This window comes from Orcinus orca, chromosome 16 (genome assembly GCF_937001465.1).
Source record: "Orcinus orca chromosome 16, mOrcOrc1.1, whole genome shotgun sequence".
Taxonomy (NCBI): domain Eukaryota; kingdom Metazoa; phylum Chordata; class Mammalia; order Artiodactyla; family Delphinidae; genus Orcinus; species Orcinus orca.
In genome coordinates this window covers 30622416-30645990 of record NC_064574.1, presented here as the reverse complement: position 1 = coordinate 30645990, position 23575 = coordinate 30622416, and the positions used below count along the sequence as shown (strand labels likewise).

The following is a 23575-nucleotide window of genomic DNA, read 5'->3' as shown; positions in this document are numbered from 1 at the left end:
GGCTGTGAGCTGATTTTTCAGCAGAAACTCTGCAGGCCAGAAGGGAGTACCATGATAAATTTAAAGTGACAAAAGGGAAAAACCTACAAGCACAAATGCACTACTCAGTAAGGCTTTCATGCATATTTGTTGATGAGAGCAAAAGCTTTATAGACAAGCAAAAGCTGAAAGAGTTCTCCACCAAACCAGCTTTATAACCAATGTTAAAGGAACTTCTCTAGGTGAAAAAGAAAAGGCCACAACTAGAAACATGAAAATTATGAAATGAAAAAGCTCATCAGTAAGGAGAACATACAGTAAAGATAGGAAATCATCCATGCACAAACCTAGTAGAAAGGTGAAAAGGCAAAAGTAGTAAAATCCACAATATCCACAAATATACACAATAAGCACTTAAGGGATACACAGAAGAATTAGATGTAAAATGTGGTGGTGTTTTGCCGAAAGCCTGCTTTCTGTTTTAAGGTTTGTTGGATTCGCTGGCAAAACCACTTGTTTCACACAAATAAACAGCTTTAATCCTTTAATGAAAGATGATTTAGCTTAATTTTAATATACAATCATTAGAAGGAAAGGAATAAGAATATTAGAGAAACATAACACGGTATATATACATCACGGAATTGGGCCAACGCCTACTTCCAGATCCAAACAGCAGCTGGGAAGTCCTGAGTAACACCAGTCTGGAGCCCCAGTTGGGAAGGGTCCTGGGCGGTGCCTCCACCCCATGGGTGAGACTTCAGATCAGAGTTCCAGGGGCTTCCATTTGTAATTCCAGGCCACAAACTGTTATCAGTTTGCATGCCAAAATGCAGCTCTGGATTTACTTTAGCAATGCTGTTTGTTTCACCATGTGGGTCACAAGATTTTCCAGACCCCAGGGGACTGGCCAGGTCCCCGGGGCTCAAGAAATTCCAAGACCCACTCCCTTTCTTATTGTGAGTGCTGCTTGCCTTGCTAGCAACATTGTTAGGTGTGCAAGCAAGCGTGCAGTCCAGGCTGGGTCACGGGTCAGTCAGAGGCCTGCTTCTGCATCTGAAGCCTGAACAAGACTACTTTATTAATTTTCCCAACAGATATCAAAAACAGTCATAGTGAGGGGAGGAGAGTGCAAACTGTGGGATTGTTAAAATGCATTTGAAATTAAGAGATCAACAACTTTAAACAATCAAGTATGTATATAGATTGCTATATAAAAACCTCATGGTAACCACAAACCAAAAGACTGTAATAGATATACACAAAAAAGAAAAATCCAAACAAAACACTAAAGATAGTCACAAGAGAACAAAAGAAGAAAAAGGACCTACAAAAGCAACCCCAAAACAATTAAAATGACAATAAGAACATATATATCAATAATTACCTTAAATGTAAATGGACTGACTGCTCCAATCAGAAGACACAGAGTAGCTGAATGGATACAAAAACAAGACCTTTGTATATGCTGACTACAAGAGGCTTCACTTCAGGTCTAAAGACACACACAAACTGAAAGTGAGGGGATGGATAAAGGTATTCCATGCAAATGGAAATTAACAGAAAGCCAGGGTAGCAATACTTATATCAGACAAAATAGATCCTAAAATAAAGGCTGTTATAAGAGACAAAGAAGGACACTACATAATAATCAAGGAATCAATCCAAGGAGAAGATATAACAATTATAAATATATATGCACCCAACATAGGAGCACCTAAATACATAAAGCAAATATTAATGGGCATAAAGGGAGAAATCAACAGTAACACAATAACAGTAGAGGACTTTAACACCCCGTTTACATCAATGGACAGATCATCCACACAGAAAATCAGTAAGGAAGCACTGGCCTTAAATGACACATTAGACCAAATAGACTTAATTGATATAGAGCATTCCATCCAAAAGCAGCAGAATACACATTCTTTTCAAGTGCCCATGGAACATTCTCCAGGATAGGTCACATACTAGGCCACAAAACAAGTCTTGGTAAATTTTTTAAAAATTGAAATCATATCAAGCATCTTTTCCAACCACAACACTGACTAGAAACCAACTACAAGGAAAAAAACTGCAAAAACCACAAAACACATGGAGGGTTAACAATATGCTACTAAACAATGAATGGATCACTGAAGAAATCAAAAAGGAAATAAAAAATTACCTAGAGACAAATGAAAATGAAAACATGATGATCCAAAACCTATGGGACACAGCAAAAGCAGTTCTAAGGGGGAAGTTTATAGCAATACAAGCTTACCTTAGGAAACAAGAAAAATCTCAAATAAACAACCTAACCTTACACCTAAAGGAGCTAGAGAAAGAAGAACAAACAAAACCCAAAGTTAGTGGAAGGCAAAAAGTCATAAAGATGGCAGAAATAAATGAAATAGAGATTTTTAAAAAAATAGAAAAGATAGATGAAACTAAAAGCTGGTTCTCTGAAAAGATAAAATTGATGAGTCTTTAGCCAGCCGCATAAAGAAGAAAGGGAGAGAGCCTAAATCAATAATACCAGAAATGAAAAAGGAGAAGTTACAGCTGACACCACAGGAATACAAAGGATCATAAGAGACCACTACGAGCAACTATACATCAATAAAATGGACAAACTAGAAGAAATGGACCAATTCTTAAAAAGGTACAATCTCCCAAGACTGAACCAGGAAGAAATAAAAAATATGAACAGACCAATTACCAGTACTAAAATTGAATCAAAAACAAACAAAAAACAAAACAAAACAAAAACACTCCCAGAAAACAATAGTCCAGGACCAGATGGCTTTACAGGTGAGTTCTACCAAACATTTAGAGAAGAATTAACACCTGTCCTTCTGAAACTGTTCCAGAAAACTGCAGAGAAGGAACACTTCCAAAATCATTCTTTGAGGCCAACATCACCTGATACCAAAACCAGACTAAGATACCATAAAAAAAGAAAATAACAGGCCAGTATCACTGATGAGCATAGATGCAAAAACCGTCAACAAAATCATCAACTGAATCCAACAGCACATTAAAAGGATCATACATCATGATCAAGTGGGATCTATCAATGGAAATTTGCAGTATCTGCAGATCAATCAGTGTGATACATCACATTAACAAGTTGAAGACTAAAAACCATATGATCATCTCAACAGATGCAGAAAAGGCAAAATTCAATACCCATTTATGATTAAAAACCCTCCAAAAAGTGGGCATAGAGAGAGCATACCTCAACATAATAAAAGCAATTTATGACAAAAAAGGAATCCAAATTGGAAAGGAAGAAGTAAAGCTTTCACTGTTTGTGGATGACATAATACTATACATAGAAAATCCTAAAGACACTACCAGAAAACTGCTACAGCTAATCAATGAATTTGGTGAAGTTGCAGGTTATAAAATTAATATACAGAAATCTGTTGCATTTCTATACACTAACAATGAACTATCACAAAGAGAAATTAAGGAAACAATCCCATCTACCATTGCATCAAAAAGAATAAAATACCTAGGAATAAATCTGCCTAAAGAGTTAAAAGACCTATTCTCAGAAAACTGTATGACACTGATGAAAGAAATTAAAGATGACACAAATGGAAAGATATATACCGTGGTCTTGGATTGGAAGAAGTAATATTGTTAAAATGACCATACTACCCGAGGCAATCTACAGATTCGGTTCAATCCCTATCAAAATACCAATGGCATTTTTCATGGAACTAGAGCAAATAATTTTAAAATTTGTATGGAAACACAAAAGACCCCAAAGAACCAAAACAGTCTTGAGAAAGAAGAACGACAGAGCTGGAGGAATCGCAGTCCCTGACTTTAGACTATACTACAAAGCTGCAGTAATAACAGCAGTATGGTACTGGCACACAGACACATAGATCAATGGAACAGAATAGAGAGCCCAGCAATAAACCCATGCACTTATGGTCAATTAATCTACAACAAAAGAGGCAAGAATATACAATGGAGAGAAGACAGTCTCCAATAAGTGGTGCTGGGAAAACTACACAGCTACATTTAAAAGAATGAAATTAGAACATTGTCTAACACCATATACAAAAATAAACTCAAAGTGGATTAAAGACCTAAGTGTAAGGCTGGAAACCATAAAACTAGAGGAAAACCTAGGCAGAACACTCTGACATAAATTGTAGCAATAGTTTTTTGGATCTTCCTCCTAATGCAAATTAAATAAATTAAAAATAAACAAGTCAGACCTGATTAAACTTAAAAGCTTTCGCACAGCAAAGGAGACCATCAACAAAATGAAGACAGCCTACTGAATGGGAGAAGATATTTGCAAATGATACAACTGATAAGAATTAATATCCAGAATATATAAAAAGCTCATACAACTCCACATCCAAAAAACAACCCAATCAAAAAATGGGCAGAAGTCCTAAACAGACATTTCTCCAAAGAAGACATGCAGATGGCCAACAGGCATGTGAAAAGATGCTCAACATCGCTATCATCAGGGAAATGCAACTCAAAACCACAATGAGATATCACCTCACATTTGTCAGAATGACTGTCATCGAAAAGAACACAAATAAATGTTGATAAGGATGTGGAGAAAAGGGAAGCCATCATACACTGCTGGTGGAAATGTAAATTGGTAGAGCTACTGTGGAAAACAGTATGGAGATTCCTCAAAAAACTGAAAATATAACTATCTTATATCCCAGCAATTCCACTCCTGGGTATACATTCAAAAAAAAAACCCCAAAACTCTAACTCAACAAGATACATGCACCCCAGTGTTCACAGCAACATTATTTACAGTTGCCAATATATGGACGCAACCTAAGTGTTCATCAGTAGATGAATGGATAAAGAAGATATGGTGTATATATATACAATGGAATACTGCTCAGCCATAAAAAAAGAATAAAAACTTGCCATTTGCAACAACATGGATGGATTTGGATGGTATGCTAAGTGAAATAAGTCAGAGAAACACAAATATATTTTATGTGGAATCTAAAAAAATACAACAAACTAGTGAATAAAATGAAAAAGAAATAGACTCACAGATATAAAGAACTAACTAGTCGTTACCAGTGGGGAGAGGGAAGTGGGGAGGAGCAATATTAGGGGTAGGGGAATAAGAGGTACAAACTATTATGTATAAAATAAGCTACAAGGATATATTGTACAGCACAGGGAATATAGCCAATATTTTATTATAGCTATAAATGCAGTATAAGCTTTAAAAATTGTGAATCACTGTATTGTACACTTGCAACTTACATGATTTTGCACATCAACTATACTTCAATATAAATAAATAAATTTTTAAAATAGAAATCAATTCAGTACCTCAAAAATCTAATCAGTTGACACACCTGTAAACCTGTTCCACAGTACAGAGGAAGGAGCCAAGTATGTTAAATCAGTGAGGAAGAAGGTAATAAAATGGAGGATAGAGAATGGAAGTAGGTGATATCAAAAATGAATTAACTGAAGGTTATGTAGTAGTCTGTGTCGTCCTCCCCACCTCCCAAGTGATAAACAACCTGACATTTACCAACTGCCACCTCCCACTAGGAAAAACAAGGAACAAGGTGAGTGGATGGGTGGGGTTTCTCTATAGAAACTGAAAAACAAAACAGAACTCATTGGGTAGTGTAGCTTTTGATGGCTGAGAGTAAAGCTCTCTATCTACACTTTCACACTTAGAATATGAGGGAGTAGAGATCCTATAATAACTGCCTCCTGCCTGTCTACTCTCCCTATAAAACTTCCTGGTAGTTGACAAGCTCTGCTGAGAGCAGAAAGCGTCCAATCAGCCTTTTCATTTGAAAATATAAACAGGCAGTGAAGCTCACCACACATTTGATTAAATAACTGTAACTTGAAAGAAAAAGATCAAGATTTTTTTAAAACTCTGATTGATTAAGACCAAAGATGATTTATGATATAGAGGAAAAGTTAAGATACAAAACTCTCCTTAGGATGCCCAGAGAAATGTAAGATTTGGTGACTTATTAGAATAAGTGTTATTTTGTGATAAATGAATATAAGGAAAATATGAGCTCTGGAAAATGATAATTGATAAAATTAACAGAGAAGTTGGGAGGTAAAGTTAGGAAAATCTCAAAATATGTAAGTTTAGAAATAAAAGAGGTAGAAAATATGAGAAAAAACTTAAAAGTAATAGAGAACTTATCCATGAGGTTTGATAACCATTAAGTAGGAGTTCTAGAAAAATAGAGCAGAGATATCAGAAGGGAGGAAATTAAAAAAAAAAAGAGTAAACATTTCCAGTGATAAAGAGAAATAAAAGCTTTTAGCAAGCATCAGTGAGAGTAGAAAAACCTTAAATCTATCTATGCCTTTTTTGAACACTGAGGATTAAAGAATATCATAAAAATCAGAAAAAATAAGTCTTATGCAATAAGACAACAGAAACTTGATTTCTCTCCTTCCCCAACCAAAAGAAACATTAAACAAAACATGTGAGGCATTGATTGTCAAGACACTAGACATCAGGCAATGAGGAATAGTGATTGCCTTGAGAGAGAGAAATAAACAAGGTGAGCCCCATGAATGTCCTAGCTTACTACAGTTGACCCTTAAACAACAGGAGTTTGAACTGCATAGGTCCACTTATATGCAGATTTTTTTCAGTAGTAAATACTATAATACTACACGATCCACAGTTGGTGGAATCCATGGATGCAGAATTGCATTTACAGAAGGCTGACTATAAGTTATACTTGGATTTTCGACTGCACAGAGGGTCAGTTCCCCAAACCCCCTTATTCAAGGGTCAACTGTACTTTGAGAAAATTTCCAGGCCATGGCACAGGAAGGGGGTACCCAGTTTGATCCCAGTGCACTTCCTGAGCTGAGTAGATGCAGCTGAGAGTCTGGTGAGACCAAGACGGCTAGAGTACTAAAGAGGAACAGAACTCCCAAGATCTGCCAAGATTCCTCTTTCTCCCCACCCCCACATCCCAAGTGTTCAACAGCCTATTGATCTATGTGTTCATGTGTGATGTAACTACTGAAAGTGGAGGAAGAAAAAAATATCTGAAAGTATTCCAGAACAGTGTCTGATGCATGCTCAGAGCTGGGAATAGTACCTGTTCCCACCAGTTTGACTCAAAAAATGCATAATTCACAAGGGGCATTGGATAGAGTCCTCAGGAAGGTTTTGTCTCCTGTGGGGAATAATCAGCCCTTGTCTGAGCACCAATCTGGACCTTCCTAACAATTTATAAAAGCAAGAACTGAAAGGATCAAACTGTTTCCAAGTAACTGCATTCCAGAACAAATCACAAGAATATTTATAGGAATACAAAAATATCTAGCACCCAACAAGGTAAAATTCACAGTGTCTGGCATCCAAAGATTATCAGTTTACAAAGAAGTGGGAATATGACTGATAATAAGGTAATCAGTCCATCAAAATTGACCTAACATTGACAGATGTTAGAATTAGACAAGGACATTAAAAGTTATTCTCACTGTTCCATATGTTCAAGAAGCTAGAGGAAAGACTGAACGTGTTGAACAGAAACAGAAAATATAAAAAAGACTCAGATTGAACTTCTAGAAGTGAAAATTGCAATATCTAAGATGAAAAAATATACTGGATGGCAGTAACATTAAATTAGACTCTGCCAAGGAAAAGATTAGTGAATTTGAAGCCATAGCAGTAGAAACTATCCAAGATGAAGCACAGAGAGACTAAAGAATACAGAAGAATGAAAGAGCATCAGTGATTGCCAAATTAGTCGTAAGGACAGAATAAAGACATTTTAAAACTGAAAAGAATTTCCTCCCATTAATCTTTTCTTAGAAAGCTGTTGGAGGATGTTCTCCAGCAAACAAGTTAACCAAGGAACAGGAGACAAATTAAGTCATGGAATCAGATCCATCACGTGAGAGCACCAGGATGATAGCAAAGAGAAGTCTCATAGTGAAAGTTGCAGTTGCACAGCAAGCTTACATAACAGGCATACCAGAATGAAGCAAGAAGAAAAAGCAATGATAGATTATCTGATATCTTTAAGCCAGTGGTTCTCAATTGGGGTGATTTCGCTGTCCCTTCTTCCCCCTCCCCCCAGGTCACTTGGCAATATTTGGACATGCTTTTGATTTGCCTGGTCCGGGGCTGGGAGATGGGTTGTAGGCATCTAGTGAGTAGAGGTCAGGGATTTTGCACAAGGCAATGCACAGGGCAGCCCCTCACAACAAAGGAATAACTGGCCCAAAATGACAGTAGTGTTGCTATTGAGAAACCCTAGTGTAAGCATACTAGCAAATTAAGTGGGAAAGGTAGAAAAAATTTTAGGATTGAGTTTTTAAGTTACACAAGTGAAAAGAATGAAGCTGTTGGTAGCTCTTGGAAAAACAAAATTTGTTTAAGAAAGCAAATATGAGTATGGTATGCACTTGGCCTGCAGTAAATTTTATATATTTTTAATATATATATTTATATATATATATCCTTAATATTATAAACAATAACTACTGGTATAACCAAAAAAGTCATGATATTAGATAATGTTAAGGTGTATATGTGAGAAAATGTATGAGAATGGGGATAGTCGTAGCAGAGCTACATCTTTGCCATAAGTCAGTATTTAATTTCTAAATTGATAAATCAAGAAATAGTGATAGAAGCTTATATCAAAATATGGAGGTAATTACCAAAAAGAAAATGTTAAAAGACTTCAAAGTGGTTGCCTCTGAGGATTAAGACTAGTGGAGGTTTGTGAAAGGTTGGAGTTGGGATTAAAATTTTTTTATTACAAGCCTTTAGGACTAGTATTTGATTTTTTAAAACTATAGGAATGTATTATTTTAATTAAAATTTTATTCTAAACAAAGACAAAATATTTTTGTGTGTATATGTATATAAATATATATATGCCCATCATTGAAGATATTCAGAAGATATACCAAAGTCTCTGAACAGATAGTTTCCTTGAATGGGACACATTTATTAATATGTATAGGTTCTAATATAATGTAAAATTTTTATTTATTATTCTAATCACTGAGTTTTCACCAAGATAGTCATTTCTAAATGTCAGGAAATAATTCTGATCATCCTAATGATACTGACTCAGTTATTTCAATGTTTTTCCCCTTGTGTTGCAGTTGCAGGATGTGAGTTTGAATCTATGGAATGTCTACAGCAAGATGGATCCTATGTCTCTGGAGACTTTGCTTTCAGAAGTAAGGAGCTATACTGTATTTAACTTATAAATATTACAACCAGCTCAATTATCCACTAATGGTATTTAACTTGTAGAAACGCAGGATATATTTTAGTTTGCTTTAGTCAAAGAATTGAACAGTTTCTCCCCCAATTATTATCTTAAACTTCTTGGGGGGTGGAAGGGGACCTCTTCCACTCTGAGGAAACCTCACCTGAGATGAGACCAAGGCTGCCTGCCTGGTCCAAGATTTAGGTTTTGACCTAAAGACATTCTTTCCGTTGGGCTGGACTTCAGAAAAACAATAAAGAGGGTGTCTTTTTGCACTCTTTCTCTGGCATGAAAAGATTAAAAAGTTGGTGTATGCCTTAAAAGAATCAAGGATTAGGCAGGGGTTGGCAACGTTTTTCTGTAAAGGGGTAGACAGTAACATTTTAGGCCTTGTGGGCCCTGTGTCTCTGTTCGAACTACTCAGCAATGCCATTATAGACAGTGCTTTAACAAATGAGTGTGTCTGTGTTCCAAGGAAAGGCCATAATTTACTGACTCCTGGATTAAAGGGTCAGGCATTAATTTTTCATCTGAACTTTGAAGAAAAAATTCACAGTGCGCAGAGCAATTTGCAATGAGGAGCAACAAACAAAACTAAGGTATAGGTACTTTGTTTAAACAGCTCAGTAGTGTCTCTCAGGGGTCATGGATGGATATGCATGGAAAAAGAACAGCTTGTATGTAGCCTTTTAATGAAATGAGCTGTGAAATCAAGACCCAACAAAAATAATTCAAAAAATGAAGACTGCACATCAGTCTCACAAATATTAATGCCTATACTTTAAGTAAAATGGTAGCAAACAGTATCATATTAAAAGAACATTCTGTGATGAAGCAGAGTTTATTAAGGGCTTAATATTTAGTTTAATATCAGGAAATCTATTAGTGTAATCACTACTGATTTTTCTCCTTGGAACCATTTATGATAACTCCATAGATGCTGAAAAGGCATTTGATGAAATTGAACATCCATTCTGTTAAACATTTCTAATAAAATAGGAATATAAAAGAAAATTAAAACCTGAACTTTTTGTTCTTTAAAAAGACCTAATCATCATCATCAATCCATGGCTTGCCTAATTATGGGAAAAAGTGAAAATGCAAAAATGACAACATTAAGAGTGTAAGAATGATGGTAATTCCCTGGCGGTCTAGTGGCTAGGACTCCATGCTTCTACTGCTGAGGGCCCAGGTTCAATTCCTGGTTGGGGAACTAAGATCCCGCAAGCTGCGTGGCATGGCCACAAGAAAAAAAAAAAAGGAGAAAAGAGTGTAAGAATGTTAAATAAAATTTAACCACAGACAAATAAGAGAGATAAGTAGTTTAGGAGTTTCTGCACAGTATCTGGGACCCATGCCCCACTTGCATGCAGTGCCCTGAACGTGAGGATGCTTCAGGTCACACATGGAAGCTAGACATAGCATTGTAGTTTTGAGAACATCACAAGCATCTCTGGAGTCAATGGAATGGGACCACTCAGGAGAGCATCTTTAGTTACACGTAGAAGAGCAGTGACATCATGCAACTGAAGAAGCAACAGTGGTAATCATCATGGGCTGTAGACCAGGCCATTTCCTGGTTTTCTGACTTCCAGTGAGCTTGGTATTCTTAAGTGATACCATGAAGAAGTAGAAAGGAAGCCCTTTTAATGTCTGATAGTGGACTTCCCATCTCACAGGAAGAGTGAGGAGGACTCAGGGCCAGATTTAATTTTATTTAGAAAGAATAAAGTAAGGTGATATTTCTTATACCAAAATATGATTGAGCACATTTATACCCACTACACTATGGAGAGCTCTTACAAATTGATAAGAAAAATACAACAGTGGGGAACTAGGAGACAACCGGAATTGGCTGTTCACAAAATAAGAAATAAAAATGACCATGGTTTTCCACTCCCAGTTAGGGATATAGAAAGTCAAAAGAGACCATTATTCTCACCCTAATAACCAAAACAATCTGAATATGCAACAGAATAATAGTGTAAAATCATTAGAGAGCTGAAGATGCAAGGAAACCTCAAAGAACTCTGTTTTCTAAAAAAGTAGGGCCCTTCATAGGACACTGTTCTCATTTCCAGTAGAACAGCAGGAGGAAGAGAAATCTATCACAGACAGAGATAAGAAAAAATCAGTTGACCTTTTAAAGCGCTTTTAATGGCTGTATGTGAGTGAGTCAGCACCTACCCCTGAACTCTAAACCATAGGTCTTCACAAGCGCTCAGGGTAGTCCACCAAAGATTAGGAGCCAGGCAGGAGCACTGAGAACCATCCCCGCTGAGGTACTTGACACTCAGCTATAACCTGGATTAGCGCAGGAGAGCTGAGAGCAGTCATTTGGAGGCATTCCAGGTCTTTACAGAGTATAAGCAGCTGCCCTCTTAAGGCTGGATGCGAGGTAGCAAGGCAAGGATCTCTCTACACAGACAGAGCCAAGGGGACTAGAGAGCAAAGAGAACTCGTTAGCCACCCAGAAAAGTGGTAGCCAGCTTGTAAAGCAGGGAGAGATTGTCCATGATTCCGCAAGCTGGTGGCTCAGCTATAAAATGCAAAGAGACTTCCAGAATCTTGTCCCAGTACTCTGAGCAAAATCTTTATCAAAGTTCACACCCCACCCTCGAAATACTTGAATTTAGTGATGAAGTAAACCAAACTACAAATGCTACAAAATGCAGACCCTGATCAATTATAGATCAAGTTGACTTAGATCCCTGCTTTAGTGGCCTAACAAAAGAAAGGGATCTAGTGGCCCTTTCCTAGAGGTAAATGGTACTGTTTACCTCTGTTTTTACTGGTCTTTTATACAAAATGTCTGGCATATGATTTTTTAAAAATTATAAGACCAGAAGAAACAAGAAAATTTGATCTGTTTAAGTAACTGATAAAAATGCTAAAGAATCTGGAAGAAAATGGGACAACATGTGTGAAGAGTTGAGGAATTTTAGCAGAGACCTGAAAACTATAAAAAGAACCAAATGGAAATGCTAGAAATGAAAAATATATGGTATAGAAATGGAGGATTTATTAGGTTGGCTAATTTATCAGATTAGACACGAATGAAGAAAAGTTCAGTGAACTTGAAGATAAGTCAATAGGAAGTTTCCAAACTGAAGGACAAAGAGAAAAAGAGCAAAAGGGGTGGAACAGAGCATCCAGTATCTGCCAGTGTCAAATGATCTAGCATAGTAGATCATTGGAGTCCCAGAAGGGAGAATAGAGAGAAAATGGGGCTGGAAATTTAAGTTGATAATGTCTGAGAACTTTCCAAATTGATGAAATAAAATACATCAATCCACAGATCAAGAAGCTCAGTAAACCCTAAGTAGGGTAAAATAAATATGTATGAAAATGACTATAAATTTGTGCAGGATCTCTGTGTTGAGTCTACAAGTGTTAATAAAATTCAAATCCAACAACCAAAAGAAGTTAAAATACAATTCTAGTCGTTACTTGTGCCTATAAAAATTTTTTAAAAAGGGAGCCAATCTGTACCCATATTACTTCTTAAAATCTACTTTTTTTTCTTCTCTCTTCTCTTGCTTGGCTGCTTCATAGCCTCCAAAGTTCTCTTTAAAAACTCTTTTTCTCTTCAATATCCAGATACTTTTCTGTTCACATGTATTTTCTCTTTGCTAAGACTGGTAATCTTATAGTCAGAATTAGCATCTAGGCCTTAATTTTTACTGGTCAGTCACTACTGGCAGCTCTTTGATGGCCAGGGATCCTACAGCTCCATGCTTCTTGGTCAGATCCTGCAAAGAGAAAATGCATACTGCTCTGAGATTTGATTTAGAAAGATGTTCAAAATATGTTTGGTGAGAAAAGTAAAAAGCAGAGTGTATTTCCATCTTTGTAAAATAATTTGTGTTCAGTGTCTTAGAAACTAAAGATGGTAGTCTCACTGGTGGTTGTTACTATTTTACTTATTTTCATTTTCTTGTATTTATTACATCATGTAATTCTTTTCTTTTAAATCTTTTTCTTCCTCCCTCCCTCCCTCCCTCCCTGCGTTAGGTCTTCATTGCTGTGCATGGGCTTTCTCTAGTTGCAGCAAGCGGGGGCTCTTCATTGTGGTGCACGGGCTTCTCATTGCAGTGGCTTCTCTTGTTGTGAAGCACAGGCTCTAGGTGCACGGGCTTCAGTAGTTGTGGCACGTGGGCTCAGTAGTTGTGGTGCACGGGCTCTAGAGCGCAGGCTCAGTAGTTGTGGGACATGGGCTTAGCTGCTCCGCAGCATGTGGGATCTTCCTGGACCAGGGCTCAAACCTGTGTCCCCTGCATTGGCAGGCGGATTCTTAACCACTGCACCACCAGGGAAGTCCTACCTCGTGTAATTCTTAAAAATACTTTTAAATATTGAAATTAAGCTTCTTTTCCCCCTTTGAGTCACCTGAGATCAGACACTGCCGGATGCCAGCATAGGGGCAAGAGTTCTGTCTTAAGTTCAGGGTCCTTTCCTGGTGGCCAAGGGCCAAGGCACACTGGCATGTTTCTTGGGGTTTGCAGACTTCTGCTGCTTATCTGATTTTGATATCCATCTGGGCCTGTCTTCTGGATTCGGCCTTCAGGAGTCTGAGCAGAGAGACTTTCTCTTCTTCATCATCAGATCCAACGAACCAATTCTACCTCCATACACAGTATCCATTTCCACAAATGCACTGTTTGTGCTGGGGAAAAATTGGAGAATAGTGTGTCTAGTGGAAACCACACAGGCTCTGGGTATCCCTTACCTAGATATATTTTCACTTTTGCTAGTTGTTAGTATTGCATCCTTAGGTCACTTTACCACTGAGTACCTCAGTCTCCTCATCTATAAAGTGGGCATAGAGAAGTACACAAGGATATTAGGAAGATTTGAATACAAACACACACACACACACACACACACACACACGTGAAATCTTCCATTTCAGTCATAGCATGGATTCCCAATGGTCTAGTGGTTAGGATTTGTCACTGTTGGTCATAGCATGGAGCTGAAGGCAGTATTTAATGATTCATTCCACCTTATTCTGTAATTAGTACTGACATATCCACCTCTTCAGGGAACTTTTTTGGGAGCAAAGTGCCTATCTTTTCTGTGTATCCCCCAAAGCACTCAGTGTTTTTCCGTAGAAGATAGCCAGAAAATGGTGACTGCCCAACTGTATAACTCTACTTCTTATCGTAGACCCAAACCAAGGTGAGTGTCACCATGTAGGCCATTAAAATAGAAACATACTTTTGAGTTTGTTTCTAAATAGAATTGGAAAACAGAATAAAGTGTATTCTGTACTAATAGCTATATTGGTTCTTTTTGTTTTCCTAAGCCTCACAAAGTGAAGCATTCTGGTATAGCCCAAGGGATTGGACAGAGCCAATCAAGGAAAGCACAGACCCACAATGGGTTGCACAGCCTCAGATGTGACTTACCTGAGGCCAGTGATATGCATTATGGGTGTCTGAGAGGTAGAGCAGACAAGTTCCAGGAAATCAAGGTGGAGGCTCAGATGTTCTTAGCCAACTCCAGCTAGCCAACAGTAGAAGCAGAGAAATTGACAAGTACTGCAGACATCTAGTGTGTAAGGCCTGGTAATAAGCACTTTCTACAGGTTATTTCATTTAATTCCTATAATATCTCTGTAAGGTAAATAATAGCCCCCGCCATTATGCACATAAGGCATTTGCGGCTCAGAGAGGTTAGCTCCCTTGCCCGAGGTCACACAGCCAGTAAGAGGCAAAGCAAAGTTTCCAGCACAGGTCTTTCTGAATCTAATCATAGTTTAGCTTTGCCTGCTTGTGTGTGTTTTAGGTTTCTTCTCATGTATGGATTCCCCCTCCTTCTCTTTGTTCCCACCCATCCCTCGCTAACTGTCTGTTGAAGAAACCAGATCATTGTCATACGGTTGTCCTTGCTGGGATTTTTTTTTTTAATTTATTTTATTTTTGGCTGCTTTGGGTCTTTGCTGCGCTTGGGCTTTCTTTAGTTGCAGCAAGTGAGAGCTACTCTTTGTTGTGGTGCATGGGCTTCTCATCGCGGTGGCTTCTCTTGTAGCGGAGCACTGGCTCTAGGTGCGCGGGCCTCAGTAATTGTGGCCCACGGGATCAGTAGCTGTGGCTTGTGGGCTGTAGAGCGCAGGCTCAGTAGTTGTGGCCCACGGGCTTAGTTGCTCCACAACATTTGGGATCTTCCAGAACCAGGGCTCGAATCCGTGTCCTCTGCCTTGGCAGGCAGATTCTTAACCCCCGTGCCACCAGGGAAGCCCCTTACTGGGATTTTGTTGATTGCATTCCCATGATGTAGTTTAACAGTTTCCCTGTCTTCTGTATTTCCTGATTATTAGTAATTGAATCTAGAGGTTTAATCAGTTTCAGGGTTGATTTTTAGAGGGAAGATTACTTCATAGAGGGTATTGTGTTCCTTACCAAGAAGTATGTGTATCTAATTGATTCTCTTTATTTTGTGAACAGCCATTGATATGCAATCTTCAGATCTTTACTTCATTAATTAGTCTTAATTCACTATTGCAAAATGGTGGTATTCCAATTCTATAATTCCTTCTTCATTTATATTCTCTAAAGAGAAATATTCAGCTTGCTAATATTGTTTATGCAGTGGTGACGTTCATGTAGGAAAAGCAAGATAAATGCTTGAATTCTTGCTTTTAAATGCTTGAATTCTTGAATTCTTGCTTTTGAAGTTTTCAAAATAAGGTTGGTTCCCAACCGTTTTCCAAAAGTAACCAGTAAAAAAAAAATAGTTTTTTAAAATATATCTAATTTTGAACTCATAGATTTAAATATGTTTGATATGTTTCTGTCCATTGCAGTTATCATCTTTACCGATCCTCTAAATTGTTCCATCTTTGGGCTGTGGTCTCACTTCAAGTTGGTTACAAATCCTTTTAACACAATCTTAATAGTCCTCAATAACTTCTCTGCTATATACTGTGACAAGATATTCCAGGCTTATCTTGTACGTTTCCTGTCTCAGACCTGGAATTGGTCATTTCTCTAGTAAGTTACGGTTTCTTTGAGTGGGAAATCACATTTCAGCACCACAGTCTGGGTGCTAGAAATTCTCCTTGCTCCTGGTTTGGTCATTGTTTCTAGATCTCTTCAGTGGACGAAACTAGGAAATTCTCTTCTCTCTCTCCCTGCTCCCTCGCCTTTTCTCTCCTTGTGTGTGTGTATGTGTGTATACACCTATACATACTTATATATACATGCACATGTATATACATACATATGTACACACATATATACCTGATTTTTATCCTATGTTATATATAAAACATACTCAGAAAACAATATCAGCACTGTCTCCTACGTATTACTGAAAATAATTTTAGACATATATTGACATATATGGAATGTAATACATGTGGGTGTATATAAATATATATATATATAATAAACAAAATATAGATTGTCTAGGCAGCAAATAGTGAAGTCACTTGAGAATGTTGTTTACACTAAGTATTCCCAGCAGAGATCCATTATGCTTTATGCCTAGGACCGTTGCATGTCTAACACAGAGTTCATAGGTATGAGTACTTGTGTATCCTTAAAGAGAACAGTAGGGAAGAGCATAGATCCAGACAGCCAGTTTTAGTGCAGCAAACAGGATGCCTGCTGTAAGCAAGGCACTAGGCTGGGTGCTTGTCATGTACACTTACACAGTGTGAGATGGACAGTAAAGAGAACTATCCAATTTGAGTACAAATTAACAGCAACTTCCAAATAAGGACAAAGATGTCACTTGAGTATCTCAATCAGGCAAGTCCTAGCTGATATTTTGGGTTAACTGATGATGCCTTAAAAAAAAGCCAGGAACACAAAGCAATGGGTAGTGGTTGGGAACAGGAATGAGTTCAGAGAGGAGGCTGAAAAGCAGCTGGGATGGGGGAGGGAGGCAGGCTGTATGTAGAGGAGAGTCAGCTGGGAAGGTGCAGAGTTCCTCATACTTGGAGGAGAGGATGAGGGAGGAAAGGGCTCTGGGCCACCTCTGGCCCCACTGAACTTCTAACTAAAGTCAACTAATTTGTCCTTAAACAAAGCTTCACTCTGTGAGCTTATGGTACTAGGTGTAGTGTCTCATAAATAGCTTTAGGTGACTCATAAATAACTCCCTCTTCAACAAGGGTTGCTAACTGTCCTTTTTAAAAACAGCTTTTAAAGGACATTACTGCCCTTTTTTTTTTTTTTTTTTTCCCCATTATGCGGGCCTCTCACTGTTGTGGCCTCTCCTGTTGCGGAGCACAGGCTCCGGACGCGCAGGCTCAGCGGCCATGGCTCACGGGCCCAGCCGCTCCGCGGCATGTGGGATCTTCCCGGACCGGGGCACGAACCCGTGTACCCTGCATTGGCAAGCGGACTCTCAACCACTGCGCCACCAGGGAAGCCCATTTACTGCCCTTTTAAAAAAAACAAAAAAAAACAAAAAAAACAGCTTTATTGGAATATAATTTATATACCATAAAACTTACCCATTTAAAAAAAAAAATTTACCCATTTTAAGTGTACAGTTTGGTGATTTTTAGTAAGTTTACAGAGGTGTGCAACTATCACCACAATTTGAATTTTAGAACATTTCATCAACCCAGAAAGTTCCCTTGTCCTCACTTGCAGTCAACCTCCATTCCCACTGTCAGCCCTAAGCAAACCACTGATCTACTTTCTGTCTCTAGATTTGTCTTTTCTGAGTATTTCATATACTGTAGTCTTTTATATATGGCCTCTTTCATTGGGCATAATGTTTTTGAGGTCCATCCATGTGGTAACATGTATCAGTAGTTTGCTACTACCTTTTAAACAACATATTTAAACGGTCTGGTATTTTGAGATCAGATGCAGTTTCATGATTCTGGTTTTCTAAAGTACCTCCTTGAATGAACACATTGTCTTTTCATTTTCTTTCTAGGATTTGGTGGCTTTTGAACGTCAGTGGACTAGCTTCTTCGCCAGTTTTGACACAGAAATTCCCTTCTTGCTGGAATTGTCTGAATCTCAGGCGGGTGAGGTATGTAAAGGAAGGGTTAAAGAGAAAGAAGAAATTGGCTAGTTTATTTATTGTTTTTATTTTTATTAAAAATTTTCTCAGGGCTTCCCTGGTGGCGCAGTGGTTGAGAGTCCGCCTGTGGATGCAGGGGACACGGGTTCGTGCCCCAGTCCGGAAGGATCCCACATTCCGCGGAGCTGCTGGGCCCGTGAGCTATGGCCGCTGAGCCTGTGCGTCCGGAGCCTGTGCTGCACGACGGGAGAGGCCACAGCAGTGAGAGGCCCGCGTACCGCAAAAAAAAAAAAAAAAGTTCTCAGAATACAGCACTACCAATCTGAATTTGGCTATCATTTCCTTAAGATTTGTTGCATGCTATAAAGAAGTTTTTAACTCCCATGCCAACCCCTATATAAGAAGGTTTTTTTTTTTCTGTGCCAGTTTCTCTACAAGAAAGATACTCATTTGTCAGAGGTGGTGCCCCTGTCAGCCAGGAATTCTGTTGGGCACCAGTTAATAAGCCTAGGAATAATTCTCCACATGTGAATAGCACACCTTTGTCAGTCGAACCTCTAGGTAATGCCAAGCTTTCTTTCTAGGCAGACAACAGTAGTGAAGTTACTAGGTTCAGGATAAGACCCACTCCATGAGTAAACTGAGGTATGTAAATCAAGAACTAAGGCACAGGGGCTTCCCTGGTGGTCCAGTGGTAAAGAATCCGCCTTCCAATGCAGGGTACATGGGTTCGATTCTTGGTCAGGGAACTAAGATCCCACATGCCGTGGGACAGCTAAGCCCACTTACCACAACTACTGAGCTCGCACGCCTCAACTAGAGCCCGCATGCTGCAAACTATAGAGCCCATGTGCTCTGGGGACTGCGCGCCACAACTAGAGAAGAGAAAACCTGCAGGCCACAACTGGAGAGAAGCCTGCGCACCACAGCAAAGAGCCCGCGTGCTGCAACAAAAGATCCTGCGTGCCTCAACGAACATCCCGCGTGCCACAACTAAGACCAGATGCAGCCAAAAATAAATAAAATAAATAAATAAATAAAGTAAGTAAGGCACAAAACTGGTTCCCAAACTATTCCCCAAAACTAGTCAACAGGAAGGATCAAAAGAGTGATCTTGAGCTTGTACTTGAGCTTACTTTGGGCTTGCACTGCCCGTCCTCAGTTCTGCTGTGTTCCACTGTGACCCAGGACAGGCCCTACTCCTGCCCTTTGGAACTGGAGTTGATCTTTGTTGCTGTGCATTTTACTTTTACATTATGTTATAAACCCCACAATATATTGGGGTTATCTTTGTTTAAACAGTTGTCTTTTTTGTCTTTTAAAAATCTTTAACAGTATTTTTTAAAGATTTAAATAATTCAAAAATCTTACATATCTGCCCATGTAGTTAAAATTTCTGGTGCTGTTCATTTCTTTGTGTAGACACAGATATCCATTTGGTATGATTTCCTTCGCCCCGAAGGATATCATTTAACATTTTTTGTAGTGTGAATCTTCTGATGATTAATTCTTCCAGCTTTTGTATGTCTGAAAAAAAATTTTATTTCACTTTCGTTTTTTTCTAATTAATTATTTATTTATTTTTGGCTGCATTGAGTCTTTATTTGCTGTATGCAGGCTTTCTCTAGTTGTGGCAAGTGGGGGCTACTCTTCGTTGCACTGTGCAGGCTTCTTATTGCGGTGGCTTCTCTTGTCACGGAGCATGGGCTCTAGGCACTTGGGCCTCAGTAGTTGTGGCTCACGGGCTGTAGAGCACAGGCTCAGTAGTTGCGGCACATGGACTTAGTTGCTCGGCGGCATGTGGGATCTTGCCGGACCAGGGGTTGAACCTGTGTCTCCTGCATTTGCAGGCAGATTCTTAACCACTATGCCACCAAGGAAATCCTTCACTTTCATTTTTGAAAGTATTTTTGCTGTGTATAGAATTCTAGATTGACAGTTTTTTCCTTACAGTACCTGAAAGATGTTCCACTCTTTCTCACTTGCATTATTTCTGATGAAAAGTCATTGATCTTTATCTTTATTCTTCTGTACGTAACTTGTCATTTTTCCCTCTGGTAGCTTTTATGATTTTCTCTTTCATTACTGGTTTTGAGTAATTTGATTATGGTATGTCTCACTGTAATTTTGATCATATTTCCTATGCTTGGGTTTTGTTGAGCTTTTTGGATCTGGATTTTTAGTTTCATCAAGTTTGGAAAGTTTTTGGCCATTATTTTTTCTGTTCTCTTTTCCTTCAGAGACTCCAATTACTTCTATATTAGGCCACTTGAAGTTGTCCCACCTCTCACTGATGCCCATTTCAGTTTTTTATTTTTTTTAATTCTTTTTTTCTTATTACTGATTCTAAGAGTAAAAAATATTCAAAAAGATATACTCAGTGAGGGCTTCCCTGGTGGCGCAGTGGTTGACAGTCTGCCTGCTGATGCAGGGGACACAGGTTCGTGCCCCAGTCCGGGAAGATCCCATATGCCGCGGAGTGGCTAGGCCCGTGAGCCATGCCCGCTGAGCCTGTGCGTCCGGAGCCTGTGCTCCTCAACGGGAGAGGCTCCAACAGTGAGAGGCCCGCCTACCGCAAAAAAAAGATATACTCGGTGACGTGTCACTCCTGGGTTCTTACTACCATATTCTGATTCCCACTTTCTTTCCACCCTTTTTCCACCCATTCCATTACCAGTAGGTAACAAATCTCTTCAGTTTGTGGTTTATGTTTTCTGTCTCTTTTGCACAAATGATCAGATACATAGGTTATTTTCTTATATCCTTTCTTTCATTGAAGAGTAGCATACCATATGTAGTCATTTCCACTTTGCTCTTTTCACTTAACAGTGTATCCTGGAACTCTTTCTAGGTCAGTTCATTCTTTATTATAATTCATAATACAGTTGACCCTTGAACAACACAGGCTTGAACTACCTGGGTCCACTTGCATATTTTTCAGTAGTAAATACTACAGTACTACATGGTTCAGGATTGGTTGAATTCATGGATGCAGAGGAGCCGCGAATTCAGAGGGCCAACTATAAGTTATATGCAGAATAACCCCTGTCTTATGTATGTGTATTTAGGTTATTTTGCCGTTGCAAAGAGTGCCATAGTAAATAACTCTGTGCTTATGTATTTTCATATTGTTGGAGGTTTGTATACCTAGTAATGGGATTGCTGGGTCAAAAGGTAAGTGCATATGTAGTTGTGTTAGCTATTGCCAAATTTCCCTTCAGAAAGGTTGTCCTGATTTGCATTCCCACTAGCAACATATGAGGGTGCCTGTTTTACCACAGCCTCACCAATAGAATGTGTTGTCATACTTTTTAATTTTTGACAGTCTCATCGATGAGAAATGGTATCTTGGTATTATTTTAGTTTGTGTTTTTCTAATTATGACTAAGCTTGAACACTTTTTCATATGTTTGAAGGCCATTTTATATTTTATTTTCATGTCTTTTTCCCATTTTAATATTGGTACAATACTATTAACTGAGCTATAGAGCACAGGTTTTAGGTCTTTTGTTCCTTGTTTTTTACAAGTTCTTTATATATTTAGGCTATTACCTTTTTGTCTGTGATATATATTCCAAATATTTCTTCCTTATTTATCAATTGCTTTGTTTATGGTGGTTTTTTGCCATGCAAACTTTTTATCTTTATGTAAATGTATTAATATTTTCTTTTATTGCCTCTGGATTTTCAGTCATATACAGAAAGGCTTATAAATCTAAGGTTAAAGAGGAATTTACCCTTTTAGTACTTGTATGGTTTAATTTTTTTAATTTAGATCCGTAATTCACTTGGGATTTTTTGTGTATATGATGTGAGATATGGATATGTTGTGAGATATGGATCTAATTTTATCTTTTTTTCCCAAATCCAGTTAGAATCCTGACTATGCAGCTCACTAGCTCTGTGACCTGGGACAAGTTAATTAAATTAGCTAACTCATCTGTAAAGAGGGGATCATGATAGAATGAATTGCGTAGGTTGTTACTAGGATTACAGTTGACCCTTGAACAGCACTGGCATTAGGGACCCAGACCCTCCAGACCCTCCACACAGTCGACAATCTGCATTTAACTTATAGCCAGCCCTTTGTGTACACAACGCCTCCTTATACGCAGTCCTTCCATATTTGCGGTTCCTTGGCATCCGCGGTTCCACATCCACAGATTCAGCCAACTGCCTGTCATATATTACTGTGGTATTTACTATTTTAAAAGATCCACATATAAGTGGACCTGTGCAGTTAAAATGTGTTGTTCAAGGGTCAACTGTACTTGAGATAATACATTTAAATGCCTGTCACAGTTCACATGGTAAACCCTCAATAAACTTTAGCTGTTATTCCTTTAATATATAAAGAGTTTTTACAAATCAGTAAGACAAACTCCAAAACTCCAATTGATAAACATACAGAGGATGTAAATAAACAGTTAATTACCAAAGGGAAGTCCAAATGGCCATTGAACATATCTGAAATATTCTACTTCATTAAAAATCAAAGGGGTATAAAATAAAAACAACAACGAGGTACCATTTTTCGTTTGTCAACTTGACAAATATATTTTTAAAAGGACATTTATTGGACAGTGCTTACCCTGAGATAGGCACACTCAGATATTGTAAGTGGAAGTGTACATTGATCAGACTTTTTTGAAAAACAATTTGGCAATATAGTTTTGCCTTCTTACCCTATAATTTCATTTCCAGATTTGCCTTAAGGAAATAATCAGAGCTGTAGATAAAATTTATGAGAAGTTATTCATTACAGTATTATTTATGATATAAGAGTTAGTAGCAATATAAATTTCCAAGAATAAAGGACTATTTAATAAACTTTGGTACAATCTATATATATTCTATGAATATACCATAGAAGAAAGATTTGAAGAAAATGTACCAGAACGTTAATAGTTCTTAGAGATTGTAGGTGGTTTTTATTGTATTCTAAAATAAGCATATATTATTTATTTAATGGGGGGGAAACAATCAGTATTATTTAAGGGGATTAGAATTGCCTTTTGAAGTTTTGAACTCTTGACAAAGACCCTGCATATCAGTGTTTGATTAGTGTTTAGCCTAGCACTATGCACATCAAAGCTGAGAAGTACTTCTGTGGTTTCCTGGGAAACTTCTGTCAGTACTTCTAAGTCCCTTGGATTCTCCCTCATTACTCATTTTAAATTAGTATACTAGAATTAATATATATTATAATTTATAGAATTAAAATAATTCTAATTATTGGAAATGTAGAAAAAAATTTAATAGAAGAAAAAGATTCCTATATGGTTAGTAACTTAGAACACAGATGGTGTTTTGTCCAATTTCCTTTCAGTAGTTAAAAACTGTAAAATTTGACAAGGATTTTTCTTTACCTTCCT

General features: G+C 38.0%; 1 protein-coding gene across 7 annotated transcripts in view; it reads left to right on the top strand.

Moving 5' to 3' along the window:
* DNAAF9 (dynein axonemal assembly factor 9) overlaps positions 1-23575 on the top strand; it is a 153897-nt gene that overhangs the window by 44628 nt on the left and 85694 nt on the right. For all 7 annotated transcript variants that reach the window (XM_033415830.2, XM_033415831.2, XM_049698758.1 and 4 more), the window contains exons 7-8: positions 9100-9177; positions 18111-18209. In XM_033415830.2, the coding sequence (XP_033271721.1) occupies positions 9100-9177; positions 18111-18209 (177 nt within the window). The remainder of the gene's footprint in view (positions 1-9099; positions 9178-18110; positions 18210-23575) is intronic.